Consider the following 14,636-nt stretch of genomic DNA (forward strand, 5'->3'; position numbering starts at 1 on the left):
GAAACAAGACTCGGCCAACCAAATTACTTTCATCCATTGCTCCTTTGTCCAGGTTTTATGGCTTCGGCGCCACCTTTTCCAGTTATGGGTTTCGGTATGCCAGTTCGCGCTGTTATGGAGCTCCCTTCGTATTGTTTTGGTGCTGACAGGGTACGCGAGTGCGACATCCAGTTCTGCAGTAAATTTTGCAGTTGTCGTCCTCTTACTTTTAGTACAATCGCCTTCACCCACCGTCTCTCAAGATTACTCAACATTCATGTCCGTATTGTGACTTAAAAGATGATGTTTTTACGCCCTCCGTGTATACTTTATAATTCTTCGACACAGTTCGTCTTGAAACACGAAACATTTCGGCTCCATTGGTTATGGTAGTACCCACCATACGGGCACCAACAATCTGCAATTCGCTTTGCTGCGATATAATTGACTCACAACTTTAGTGTTCTGATCAGAAACTGACTATTGCAACGCACTGAGGACATTGTACAGGTGCCGTTCGTGGTCAAATACTTTGCTAACCTCTGCATTTATGTTCAGGTATCTGTTTCTCGCGGTGTTTCCATAATTTTCTTCGTCCGTTATAGACGCTGCATGTTGTATGTGAGAGACAGCGAACAATGTTTTGGTTTGAAGTTTCATTGCATCATTGCTTTCTAAATATATGTCCTTGTTGTGATATTATTTGTAGTTTCGTGCACTTACCAGTGAGTGTGAGAGAAATTAGAAAGGCTTGAAGAATATGATGCCTAATAACTGCAACTTACTGAACTTCACACTTGATTACGTAACCAGCATAAGTAACGTGGGGGAAAAGCACAGGTACCGGTATCACTGTTGTGAAATGAATGTAAAATGGTTTGTAAAAAATGTTTTATTCATGAATGTAAATTACGTCAGCAATACAGATACTCTAAAGTTGCACTTGTAAAATATATGGAACTACCGCAATAAATACATATTGTGAATATCACAGGCAGACAGAACTGACAACACACGCCACTACCAGAAATTGGGGTATTTTTTTCTGTTGCCAGAAGACTGCCAAATTACTTGTGAATTCGTAGAAGAAATTTCTTACAAAAACAGACCACACTTCAACAAATACTTATTATGAAATATGCTGGATAAAAATTTCTAGTGTTACCATGAAAGTTACTAATATTAACGAGAAACTGTAACTTAAGTGAAACAAACTGGATAGTATTAAGTACACCTTAACTTTAAATAATAGATAACCATTCAAGTAGAGAAAAATAACAAAGTCAATTATTGTTTAGTAATTCTTATTTTTAAGTTATTATGTAGCTCACTGGAAAATTCAACATTATTAAGAGCTGCATGTAGTAGGACAAAATATCAGCGTAAAAATGGATTTAACAAACACAATTTTTATTTTAGAACTGAATGAAGAATAATAAATTTTTATATTGATGACAGAATTGAGTGTCAGATGTATACATTTACTTTAAAGGTTATTATCTGATTCATGTGTAATCCATTAAGTAGCAGAACAGTCTGTTATTTGAAGAAAAAAATTATATGTTACCCATTTAAAAATAAGTGTCCTGCATTTTCCATTCATAAAAAACTGTGAACGAAAAGTTATTGTGTACAAAACCGAGTACTGTAGCCACTATGCTGTTCCCTTATGTTTTTAAAATGCTTTGCACCATTAAAATTACTCTTTATGTTCCTCTTGTAACACATAATGGTAAATATGTTTGCTATGTCTGACTGTAATGTTATTGCTCTGATTTGTGAAATTCATTTAGAAGCATATTAATTGTCACAATTATATATTTGTTACAATCATTGTATTGCTATGAGAAAAGCCATCCTAAAATGTAGTTTAAATTTTAAAGTTTGAAGATCATATTCTACATACTAAATTGTTGTTACATCGTTACTGAAGTAACAGAATATTACAGGTGTACAGATACTTAAAATAATAAAAAAGGAAATAGTGCCTTGTAAGGTGAAAAATCAATATGGGTAACTCAGCTTAATTATAACTTCTGTCTGTAGCTTGAATGGAAAGAGAGACTTTCATTTCATCGTGTTTTAATAGCATAATCAAAACTATAGTTAAACATTATCAGAGTCACTGTACAATTAAAAAAATTATGCGATACATCTACACAGTGCTAGTAATAAATTACACATCTATAGTATGCCAACTCCTGCTTAATAATTTTATTAGGTTGAATGACCTATATATTTACCAAAATTTATAACAAATTAATACTTATATTACTAAACATTAGGCAGCATAAGAGCTGAAAAGATAAGAATGTAAGTGTCACCCAGTCAAATATCAGTCAGTCTTCGATTCTGTGTGTTTCCTCCATTGACATGCTAGTTTCCAATAAAACAGTCTAGTCATAATAAAAGCTGTGAAATTCAAATTGATGATATGAAGTTTGAATGGATGTAAATGACAATAAATGAAATGAGTTTATGGAATGTTTTTTGGAAATATATAGACACACAATGAGGGAGGAATGTTTTTATTCTAAGGACAACCACACTCATCAACAACCATTTTCGGGAGATCTCTCTTTATTATTTTGTTATCTAGACCCCAATAAATTAAAGACATTGATGAGAACTTGAGTGGAGCACAACAAGGTTGTAAACCTGGTAGGCTGTCCATCTTTCTATACTCCTCCAGTGGAGGTGTATGGAAGTTCACGTAGGAATCTGGCGTTCTGTGAGGTCCACCACAATCACCACGACAGTAATTTGCATAGTAACCACTAGGTGCTATAATCCAGTCTTCCCATCCGATTTCTGTAAAATTAACGTAAAATTTGTTTTTGCAGCAAGGACCTTTGTCTCCATCAGTGCAATCCAATGCTCTTCTTCTGACACGTCTAATGGCAGTTGGATCTGTGTGGACTACTAGAAATGGACGCTGGGTATCATTGGATAGACCCAGACTGCTAGGGTGACTTTGAGAGTACAGGTCACTTGTGGAGTCAATACTGTTAATCACCCTAGAGAAACTAGTCTCAGGATGTGGCTTATAATCAGCATCTGGTGGCCGCTGCTGGAACAGGATGGCTTCCACCATATCAGAACAACCAGAACAGTCTACCAGAAGGCGCAGACGTTCTCTTGGAGCATGTCTAGCAGCATACCAGTTCTGCACTGTTGATGTGAGATCAAATTTCAGCCATCCCAGTCCTGATAGTGTGACAGGTAAGGATGCTGCCATTTCTGTGTAGTCATCGAACTCCTGCAAGAAATAGAAACTGATACATATTGGATAATACCACAACACACAATATCTCAAGAAAGCAACAGGTTATGACTGAGAAACATCTGAAATATCACAGTCACTCCATTTGTTAAAGACAACAGCATATTCTACTAACATTCCGATTCTGCTGTTGAAGAGCACCATTAATCATCAGCATACTAAATAGCTTTCTGCTTTAACTCAAGTGTTCAAGATTCGTCAGATTTATAATAAATATACACAAATTTCTGAACAAACAATAATTTGGAGTATTTTCATATTTTAAATGAACAGAACTTCTAACGAGGAAACTTATCTACACCCATATTCTACAAACCACTATGAACTGCATGGCAGAAAACACTCCTCATTCTACCACATGTTAAGGTTTCTTAGTGTTTGTTTTGGGCGTAGAGGACAGCAAGAATGGCTGCTTAAATGCTTCTGTGTAGAGAGCGATTACTATAATCTTGTCTTTGTGCTTCCTACGGTAACGATCTGTGGGGGACTGTGGTACATTCCTAGACGCTTATTCAGTACTGATTGTTGAAACGTTTTAAGTAGGCTTTCGCAGGATAATTGACGTCTTTCCTCAAGAATCTGCCAGATCAGGTTTTTCAGCATTTCCATGAGTGTCTCTTGGCTCAGAAAATCCTGTGAACAATTGTGCCTCCCATCTTTACATACGATCAGCATCATTTATTAGTTATAATAAGTATAATTCCACACAATTCACCAATATCTGGAGGTTGGCTCACAAGAGTTTTGCAGGCGATCTCTTGTTTACAATTACTGTGTTTTTCCAGTGCCCTGGAAATGAATGAAGCCTGCCACCTGCTTTATTTATGATCCATCCTATATGATCATTCTGTTTCATATCTCCACAAATTGTTACACCGAAGTATATGTATGTGCGGACTAATTTCAACTGTGATTCATTGTTATTGTGGTTATTGGCTATAGTGTTTTGTGAACGTTTATTGCCATTTGCGACACTTTGAAATATTTTTAAGACCTGACTAAATATTTGTGCAGATTTTTTCAGACATTATTTTTTTTTTATTTCCCTTTGTGTTTGGTAATCATTGTCACAGTAGCTGTCTCATCGTCACTGAACCGGTTTTTGTGGGCAGACTCAGAGAGGTCCGATCTATTTGTTGCCATTATATCTAATAATGTTTCCGTCGTGAGTGGGCTTCTGAACTACCGGTTCTAAGGAGTTATAACAGATTAATCTGCAAAGATAATCAGTATAAATGAATGTACTCAGATTGTTAGAACTTACATTCAAAATCAGTGAGAATGGTAGATGATGCTACAGCGGTAAATTTTAGTGAGGATTTTGAATTAACTGACTGTATTCTTGGTTGTCCTGCACTACTATTTTTTTTCTAAAATGTTATGGAAATATATATAAAATACATTTGCAGTTAAAATGTGCATGTCATGGAAAGTGAAACTATCAGATGATGTGCCAGGAGACACATATATAAGGATCTACCACATTAGCAATATTGATTACATGTGTTTATAAATGCCTGAAGAAGACCAGATATATAAATTAATTGAAAACTAAAACTAAACTCCGTCCGAATAGGCCTTGGAAGGCCCAACGGCACCGACCGGCCGCCGTGTCATCCTCAGCCCATAGGCGTCACTGGATGCGGATATGAAGAACTTGCATAGATGTGGTACACATTTAATTGACAGATGAAGTGTGAAGAACATACATGAAACATTCTTGCATCACCAGGGTTCACACTGGCTTACCTCCGAGTTGGGTGTCACCACACAGGCGTGTGTTACTGGCATTGACTACAGAAGTAGACAATGAAGTTCGTAACAATATTGGAATGTTAACTAATTTCTAACACAGTTTCTGAATCCAGAAGTCAACATATATGGCTTTCTACGAATGCATAGCCACTGTTTTGAAAGCTATTGATAAAAAAACTGCAAGCTGTAGCTATCACTTTAAACTTAACCATAGCTTTCGATATGATGGGCCATAGATCTCTCCTGGAATATTATGGCATTTGGGGCCTATCAAATGAATTGATGCATTCATTTGTTAGCTACTACAAGGAAAAAGTAAATATAAAAGATGCAGAATTACAATGCCAAGCAGTACCAGAATATTTGTCAGAAGAGTGATTCATCATCTATAAGATACTGTAGGGGCTATTAATGAGCTCTCTTCGATGCCTGATTTATATTAATGATATGAACTTGCATATTGATTCTCATAAAACAGTTCTGTTTCCTGATGACACAACGGTGTTTGTAAAAGCAGCAAAAACGAAGATTTCCATCATGGAATGAGTGTTATAATTCAGCTCAGTTAATGGTCAACAATTAACTACATCATAATAAACTACAGGAAAACAGTATCAATAAATTTCTATAGCTGCTGAAATAACATCTTGCTTAAACCTGAAGTCATTGTAAATAAAGAGGCAAAACGTTTCTTAGTATCTGTATATGAAGTGACCTTAAGCAGTGCAAACATATTGAGTACATCAGTTCCAGGATGATTACAGACTGTAACCTTTTAAGTGCCCCGAAAGGCTGAATAAATGATCATTCATTATTGCGTGTTTACGATGCATATCTTAATGCTCATCTGAAATATGGTCTCATATTCTGATGAAATTCCCCAGCAGATCAGGGGGCCTTCAGAATCGAGAAGAAAGTAATTACGGTTATTATAGGGCGCAGAGCTGGACAGTCATGTAAACTACTATATGAATTACTGGTAATGACACCATTACCATGGCTATAGATTATAGGACACACTATTGTTCTTAAAAAATATTATTTGGCAGTGTTTGTAATATGAGAAAAAATTATGACATACAACATCGTAATAGAAGATTAAAAGGAAACTTACGTGTAATCCCAACAAATACATGTTTTTGTCGGATAGGTACATGCTTATGGGAATAAAACTATTCAACAAGTAGTCACGTTATAGTATTTAAAATGTACTGATAAATTAAATTTAAAGACACTAGAAAGATCTATTAGAGTTTAACTTCAGTATCACTATTTCCATTCAGTAAGTGAACTTTAGCATATGTACATATAGACACGAATATTTTGCTTTTTAAGCACAGATTTAAGTCAGTACAATATCATTTAGCACACAATACAGCGAATGAATGAACAGGCTAAATAAATAAAATAGTGATTCACTTGTGCATCTGGTTTCTTCGATGTCGCGAAGTTTCTTCTGTGCTTTATTGCTATTGATTGTATGGTGATAAGCATATTAAAGGGTATTAAAGGGGTGATTGTGATAAATGTTGTGCTCCATAGCATCCTTAAATATCTAAATATACGAATAACTACAAAATACAGTTTTATAGGCTAACTGAGAGCAGAAAAACAACGTTTGACGACCTAATACATATGAATACACATAGGTAAATCATTTTAAGAAGCTAATGGAGAATTTTAAGTTATTTCCACAGTAAAATGTTACAGCGTCTAACTTCAGAGTAGAAATCATAAGCTCTTGTGACATTATACTAAACGTATTTTCCGAGTATTACATTGAGAACTGTAGGAGACAATTCAAGTGTAAGGGAAATTTGGATCTGCTGACAATAAATTGGTGAAAATTTTTTGATTCAGTGAATGTATAGATAGTAATCAGGTATTGTAGCATCGTTGATCACTGGTGTTGAAGAAAATGCTAAGAAAGATACTGCTTCGTATCATACGTGACAAGTAAATTATCAGAAGCAGACAACAGCAAACTTTCAGCTTTGAGGAAGAGATTGTGTTACAAATATATACATACTGTTTGCCACATACTACATAACCTTGTGCTACAGACAATAGATACAGATGGGAAAGATGTACAATAGTTCATTAACAATATCAGAAAGTTACTACACAAGGAGAAGGATATGCATTCCAGATTCGAACCAAACGGAATCGTTGCTCATAAACAGAAACTGAACGAAGTCAAAAGGAGCATAATGACAGCAGCGCATCAATCATTCAATGAGGTTGAGAGCAAGGTCTTATCAGCAGAGTTCGCGAAAACGCCTAAAACGTTTTGGGCTTACTTAACATCTGCTAATATGTAAAATCAATCAGTGACCGAAATCATTGCTTCCTTAGCCTGAATGATTTCCAGACATTTCACTCGTAGGAGGTGTCTGGAAAAACTGATCAGCTATTTGTTCAACAGGGCCACAAGCAACTAAACGATGTGCAGGGCAACACCACAGGACATATGCAGCCATTTTTTATCCTATAATGTGAAATTAGGGGCTGCAACTGCAACATATGGGATCATCGTGCCATACCGCAGTGTCAGTCAGAAGCCTTATACAGTTCAGTAACGATTATAATTTGTGTATCATCACGTCCTTAACTTGTGACCAATGAAGTTAATTTTAGTGAAATATACTCTTTTTCTTGTTTCAATGAACTCAAAGACTGGTGGTCAGCAGCAGCCTGAAAATCTTGTAATGGTGTTGCAGGGTGGGTTGTGCTGAGAAATAACTGTTAAGAAAAAAAATCGACACATTGCGCCATTTCCGAGTTAATTAGCGTTGAAGTTAACCAGTGAGATTGTTGTACATGCAAATTAAACAGGCCCACCAGATATACGGACATTCAAAAAAGAAACGAGTCGGAGGCATAATTACAGAAACCAGTACCTGTATGTTAGAAGTATTGACCCTGGCTGTTGAGCAACTTGTCCCACTGTGGCATAAGGTGGTGAATGACTGTCTCATAAACTTCCCGGGGCTGCGATGTTAACCAGTTCCGCACGTGCAGCTGCACGTCATCGTCCGAGGTGAATCGTTTGCCCCTCAGAGCCTTTTTAAGGGGACCAAAAATCGCGTAATCACAGGGAGAGAGGTCCGGGCTGTACGGAGGGTGCCCGAGAACCTCCCATTTTAATTTCTGCAGGAGTGTCGCTACCGTGTTGGCCGTATGAGGATTCGCAAATGACCCCACGAATGAGAGTGTCTGGTTGTTTTGATTTGATCGCTTGGTGAAGGGTGGCCAAGGTTTTCGAGTAATTCTGAGTATTTGCTGTTGTCCCGTGCTGCATGAATTGAACCAGAACGGGGTTATCTTGGTTCAAAATGGTTCAAATGGCTCTGAGCACTATGGGACTTATGAGGTCATCAGTCCCCTAGAACTTAGAACTACTTAAACCTAACTAACCTAAACACATCACACACATCCATGCCCAAGGCAGGATTCGAACCTGCGACCGTAGCGGTCGCACGGTTCCAAACTGAAGCGCCTAGAACCGCTCGGCCACCCCGGCCGGCCAGGGTTATATTGGTCAAAGAAGAACGTCGCTATAACATTTCCTGCACTCGTGTAGATGGCCTTGGCTTTTTTTGGTGGTGGTGACCCTGGATGCTTCCACTGGAGACTTTGTTGTTTTGATTCTGGTTCAAAGTGATGATACCATGACTCATCTCCAGCCACCACTTGTGCCAGGAACACGTTCCCTTGGCGGCAGATGTGGCCGAGCGGTTCTAGGCGCTTCAGTCCGGAACCGCGCTGCTGCTGCGGTCGCAAGTTCGAATCCTGCCTCGGGCATGGATGTGTGTGATGTCCTTAGGTTAGTTAGGTTTAAGTAGTTCTAAGTCTAGGGGACTGATGACCTCAGATGTTAAGTTCCATAGTGCTCGGAGCCATTTGAACACATTCCCTTCCCGAGCATAGTACTGCAGATGAGCAAGACAGTGGGCCATTCGACATGCTTCCTGGTGTGGTTGAAGACTGTGGGACACCCATTGGGCACACACTTTGCGCATGTGCAGTCGATCCTCCATGATCGTGTGAACACTTTCGATGCTCAATCCAACCATGGCGGCTATGGTTTTCACTGTCACTCGGCCGTCCTGGGTAATGAGTGCATCCACCAGCTGGACGATGTCATCGGTAATGCAGTGTGATGCTCCAGATTGTGCATCATCAGCTGAGACCCGTCCTTCCCTGAAGCGCTTGTGCCACGCCTTGATCCTGGCAAGGGACATGCAGTGTTCGCCGTACAGTTGTGACATTCGTCGATGAATGTCGGTTCCTCCTACTCCTTCCGCTGTCAGAAAACGAACAACACCTCTTTGCTCGTCTGTTGACGCCTCCAAGTCGCTGTTTGCAATGCGACTGGCAGCGTTGGAGGATTGATGCATGCTGCTGCTAGCTCTCTATAGTCACGTGACGTGCACGTGTGCCCTCTAGCGACGGGCTGTGAACTTCCACACTCTGGCTGGAACCACACCTCGTACACACGCCACGATGTTACCCTCCTGTCACCGGTTTGCGCATTCCAGACTCCGGCTCGTTTCTTTTTGAACGCCTCTTACACAATTAGTGTCCATTGTACTCATGTTATAGATGATTGCGCACGAGACTGGTCAGCCTTTGACTCGCTTTCGATCCTTACTATCGTCCCATGTCCAATTTTTGTATCGCTCTCTTGTTCAGTTTTGGAAAATCAAAGGAAGGAGCACATATGGGGACACCGTCTCTGGCGGGTAGCTTGAATTTGGGCGGGAACGGCCTGATTGGCTAACTTCAGTGCTGATTAACTTGGAAACGGCGCAACGTATAGAATTTTTTTCTCAACAATTGTTTATCAGCACTACTTACCCTGCAACACCCTTACAATATTTTCAGACTATTTATGGCCACCATGCACTTTAAAAAATCTACACAATGGAATAATAGCTTCTCTTTCAATCCAGCATACAGGAAATGACACTGCATTTCTTGTTGACAAATAAACTGAATTGAGAGAATGATTCCTCAGGCTGGAACCACATGTTCTAGCAGGTATTCAAGGATATTTTAATTATGTGTACATAGGTATAATTAATATGTGAACAGCAATATAAATGTTAGTTTAATGAAATGAAGTGAAAATAAATGAAAGACTACTGATACAGTAAACAGCCAATATTGCTAACAAACACTTTTAACACCCCATTTCTTACAGAGGTGGGCTGCCACATTTGTCACCGGTAAGTTTGGCAAGGGACGCAAGTGTTACAGGAACACAAATAGGAATCCCTGGAGGGAAGACGATGTTATTTCCGAGGAACGTCATTGAGAAAATTTAGGAAACCAGCATTTGAAGCTGTCTGCAGGACGATTCTACTGCCGCCAACATACATTTCACATAATGACAACATAATTACACAAATTATGTATTTCCCGTATAGGAGAAGACAACTTTATCAGGCAGCGACTTTCAATAAAGTTGTCCTCTCCTGTACGGGAAATACATAATTTGTGTACGAGTACATGCTGTGACGCAGGAACGATGACATATGGAAGTTTGGGTCTGGCACTGATAGCCAAAGCGGTTAAGGCGGCCACTCACCTAAAGCGGGAAGTCCAGGTTCGACTTCCGATCCGACACAAATTTTCATTGCCGTCGTTCCCTTATATAACTAATGGTTGTTCGTACTCGTAACTACGAATACATTTCATGTATGTATGACAATACCAGAGACTGCATAATCTTGTGATCACTGTTCCAACAAATTAAGGACGACTATAAACGACTTATGGTCGAGTATGGGTGAAAGTAGACTGTCAAATTAAGCTGTCTTGTCGAGACAATACGACACAGCTACTAAATCTGACTTAATTGACACAATGAATGATTTTCTCATAGCGAAGTGAAATTACAATCAGAACACAGCTCCTGGAAAGGAATAATTTCTCAGCTTTTAGTCATAGCTCTTTTCTTTCACTTCTAAATACTAATTTATGAATAATGAATATTTTGTGACGAGTGAATAAAATCTGTTGTGTATCACACGTCATACTAAAACCAATATAGAATAGCTGCAATAAACGTTAACATACTGATTTGGTTTTACTTACAATCTTTAATCCATTTACTACTATGATATACTTAATTTCATGTGCGCATTGTTTGTCATTAGCGTAGTTCGTATAAGTAACAGCTTTCAGTAATGGTTCGTTTTTTATATCTGCTTGTATGAGTCAAAAAATTGTATATGTTTACGCGGAGTGGGAGGGGGAGGGGGGGGGAGCACATTTACCCAGTAAGGTGGAATGTACTTAGTAGGAATATTAATTTTTACGATGGTAATGTTTCAGCAGACTGGTAGCTTTTTATCATTCAGTTTTGAAGGATATGTAAATGACTAGAATTTCCATGATCTGCAACAGCTAGAACCCCATTAGTGTTATTTATTGATGGGATCAGATGATGGAATTACCAGTTGTAATGGCGTTACTAACGATTGTGCAGAAAGTTAAATGGCTCTTAGGTCAGACAGCAGAAGTAGTTTTAAAAGTGGGAATTATTTTAAAGTGAGCCAGTGTTGGACACAAGGAAGGAATAGGGCAAGCTAGATTATTCTAGATCTTACTGATCACGAAGACTTACAACACCCAACACCGAGGATGAAATACAGCAGAGGCTACTGTATGACATGTGCCTGGCATCCGGAAACCAGTGCTGAATTGTATAGAACCAAACCATCCACTATTAACACTTGGCGACTGTCGACATTTGCATCTACATCAGAGCTCTAGAAGCAAGCGTGTAGGGCGGCGTGAATGGCATATGGTGTATCGCTATCATTTTAACCCCTTCCTATTCTATGTAAGGATCTCACACTGCTCAGGAATACTCCAGAAGAGAATAGACAAGCGTAGTGTAGGCGGCCTCTTTAGCAGATCTTTTGAATCTACTAAGTGTTCTGCCAATAAAATGCAGACTTTGATTCGCCTTCCACACAAACTTTCCCATGTGGTGGTTCTAATTTAAGTTTCTCGTTATTGTTACCCCTAGGTGGTGCGGTGAATCAATAACTCTATAATTTTAACAATACGAGTACACCATTGTTTGAAATGCGCCTACGCCGTCTCTTCGAATACAGAGTACGAAATCCACTTCCGAAAAGTTCCAGAAGCTTGTCTGTACGCACCTGTATACTCCCACAGGATGGTCAGAAACTGTCCGACAAGGGAACCTCCCCATCGCACCCCCCTCAGATTTAGTTATAAGTTGGCACAGTGGATAGGCCTTGAAAAACTGAACACAGATCAATCGAAAAAACAGGAAGAAGTTGTGTGGAACTATGAAACAATAAGCAAAAAATAGAAACTGAGTAGTCCATGCGCAAGATGGGCGACATCAAGGAGTGTACGAGCTTAGGAGCGCCGTGGTCATGTGGTTAGCGTGAGCACTACGGAGTGAGAGTTCCTAGGTTCAAGTTTTCTATCGAGTGAAAAGTTTTAATTTTTTATTTTCAGACAATTCTGTGGTTAGCGTGAGCAGCTGCGGAGTGAGAGGTCCTTGGTTCAAGTCTTCTCTCGAGTGAAAAGTTTTAATTTTTTATTTCCAGACAATTATCAAAGTTCAGGCACTCACACATAATCAACTTCGTTCTCCAAAATTCCAGGACATGTTCAGATTTGCTTGGACATATGCAGGATATGACGGTCTACACACGGAAAAATTTGAAAACGTTAAAAACATATGTTTTGATAGAGCGCAGGGAAAACTGTGCGACTGTGAAACTGTTGCATTCATTTGTTGGAGTTTATATGACAAACTCTTATGTTTTCATCACTTTTGTGGGAGTGATTATCACATCCACAAGAAAACCTAAATCGGCAAGGTAGAAGAATCTTTTTGCCCATTCGCCAAGTGTACAAATTAGGTGGGTCGACAACATATTCCTGTCATGTGACGCACATGCCGTCGCCAGTGTCGTATAGAATATATCAGACGTGTTTTCCTGTGGAGGAATCGGTTAACCTATGACCTTGCGATCAAATGTTTTCGGTTACCATTGGAGAGGCACGTCCTTTCGTCTACTAATCGCACGTTTTTGCGGTGCGGTCGCAAAACACAGACACTAAACTGATTACAGTGAACAGAGACGTCAATGAACGAACGGAGAGATCATAACTTTGCGAAAATAAAGAAAGTAAGTTTTTCACCCGAGGGAAGACTTGAATCAAGGATCTCTCGCTCCGCAGGTGCTCACGCTAACCACGGGACCACGGCGCTCCTAAGCTCGTATTGGCCTTGATGTTGCTTATCTTGCACAGGGACTACTCAGTTTGTATATTTTGTTTATTTTTTTCATAGTCCCACACAACTTCTTCCTGTTTTCTCGACTGATCTGTGTTCAGTTTTTCAAGGCCTATCCACTGTGCCAACTTATAACTAAATCTAATGGGGGTGCGATGGGGGAGGTTCCCTTGTGAGAAGCTTGTAAAGGTGTTGCAAGATAAGTTGTGCTGAGAAATAGCTGTTAAGAGAAAGATTCGATACGTTGCTCCGTTTCCGAGTGAATTAGCATTGAAGTTAGACAACCATGCAGTTGCACGTGCATATTCAAGCGGTCTGCCAGATACAATTAGTGTCATCTGTTCTCAAAGCGTAGATCATACCGCACGAGACTGGCCAGCCTTTTTTAAAATTTTCTGTTAATTCTGTAGATGAAAGCTGTGTGTAGTAAAAGAAACAAATAGCAGAATTTTTGTCTCGCGGATTTTAGAACGAACTGACGTCGAAACTGCAATGCGCTCTTCAGATTTAAAATCAGAATTACGGAAACAAAGTGCTGTAATACAAAATGCAGAATATAAAACGTGCTGAATGGGCACTAATAAATTCTTAGCCAGAAAAACTTTTGTGCAAGAGAAAAGCAATGGGAATCATGTCATGTAAATTCAAAGTGGATTGGCTGGGAAAGGCTGCAACGAGAATTTATGCGGAATCGCCGGCGACGAGTGCAAATGCGTGCCGACTCACATTACCACCTAGAACCTCTTATCCGCAGCCCCGTCCATGGTTGGTTGGTTGATTTGAGGGAGGGGACCAAACAGCGAAGTCATCCTTCCCATCGGATGAGGGGAGGATGGGGAAGGAAATCGGCCGCGCCCTTTTAAAGGAACCATCCCGGCATTTGCCTGAAGTGATTTAGGGAAATCACGTAAAACCTAAATGGCCGGACGAGGTATTGAACTGTTGTCCTCCCAAATGCGAGTCCAGGGTGTTAACCATTGCGTCACCTCGCTCGGTTGCCAGCTACTTTGAGACTCACTCAGGAGGTCTAACGTAACTGTACATCCGCACTGAAGGTGGTGGATTCATTACCCATTAAGGCGATCAGTTATATGAATGTGTGGTGTCTGTTCCTTGGGACAAGTCCCAAAGAACAGGCACCATGCGTTCATATAAGGGAATCATATCGGTAGTCGACTTAGATTTTTGTCTGTCTCTCCCCCTCCTCCTCTCCCCCCCCCTCTCTCTCCCTCTTTCTCCCTCTCTCTCTCTTCCTCTCTCTCTCTCTCGCTCTCTCTCTGTCTCTCTGGGAGACACGGAAGTTCTGTACGGGGTGTCCACAAAGAC

At 39.8% G+C, this 14,636-nt stretch overlaps 1 protein-coding gene across 1 annotated transcript in view; it reads right to left on the reverse strand.

Annotated features, from left to right (window-relative positions):
• Positions 1–856: 856 nt before the first annotated feature.
• LOC126471536 (inhibin beta chain-like) overlaps positions 857–14,636 on the reverse strand; it is a gene marked incomplete at its 5' end in the record, with an annotated part of 314,954 nt that continues 301,174 nt past the window's right edge. Inside the window, one exon of the mRNA XM_050099762.1 lies at positions 857–3,238. Coding sequence (XP_049955719.1) covers positions 2,513–3,238 — 726 coding nt within the window. The remainder of the gene's footprint in view (positions 3,239–14,636) is intronic.

This window comes from Schistocerca serialis, chromosome 3 (assembly GCF_023864345.2).
Source record: "Schistocerca serialis cubense isolate TAMUIC-IGC-003099 chromosome 3, iqSchSeri2.2, whole genome shotgun sequence".
NCBI lineage: Eukaryota > Metazoa > Arthropoda > Insecta > Orthoptera > Acrididae > Schistocerca > Schistocerca serialis.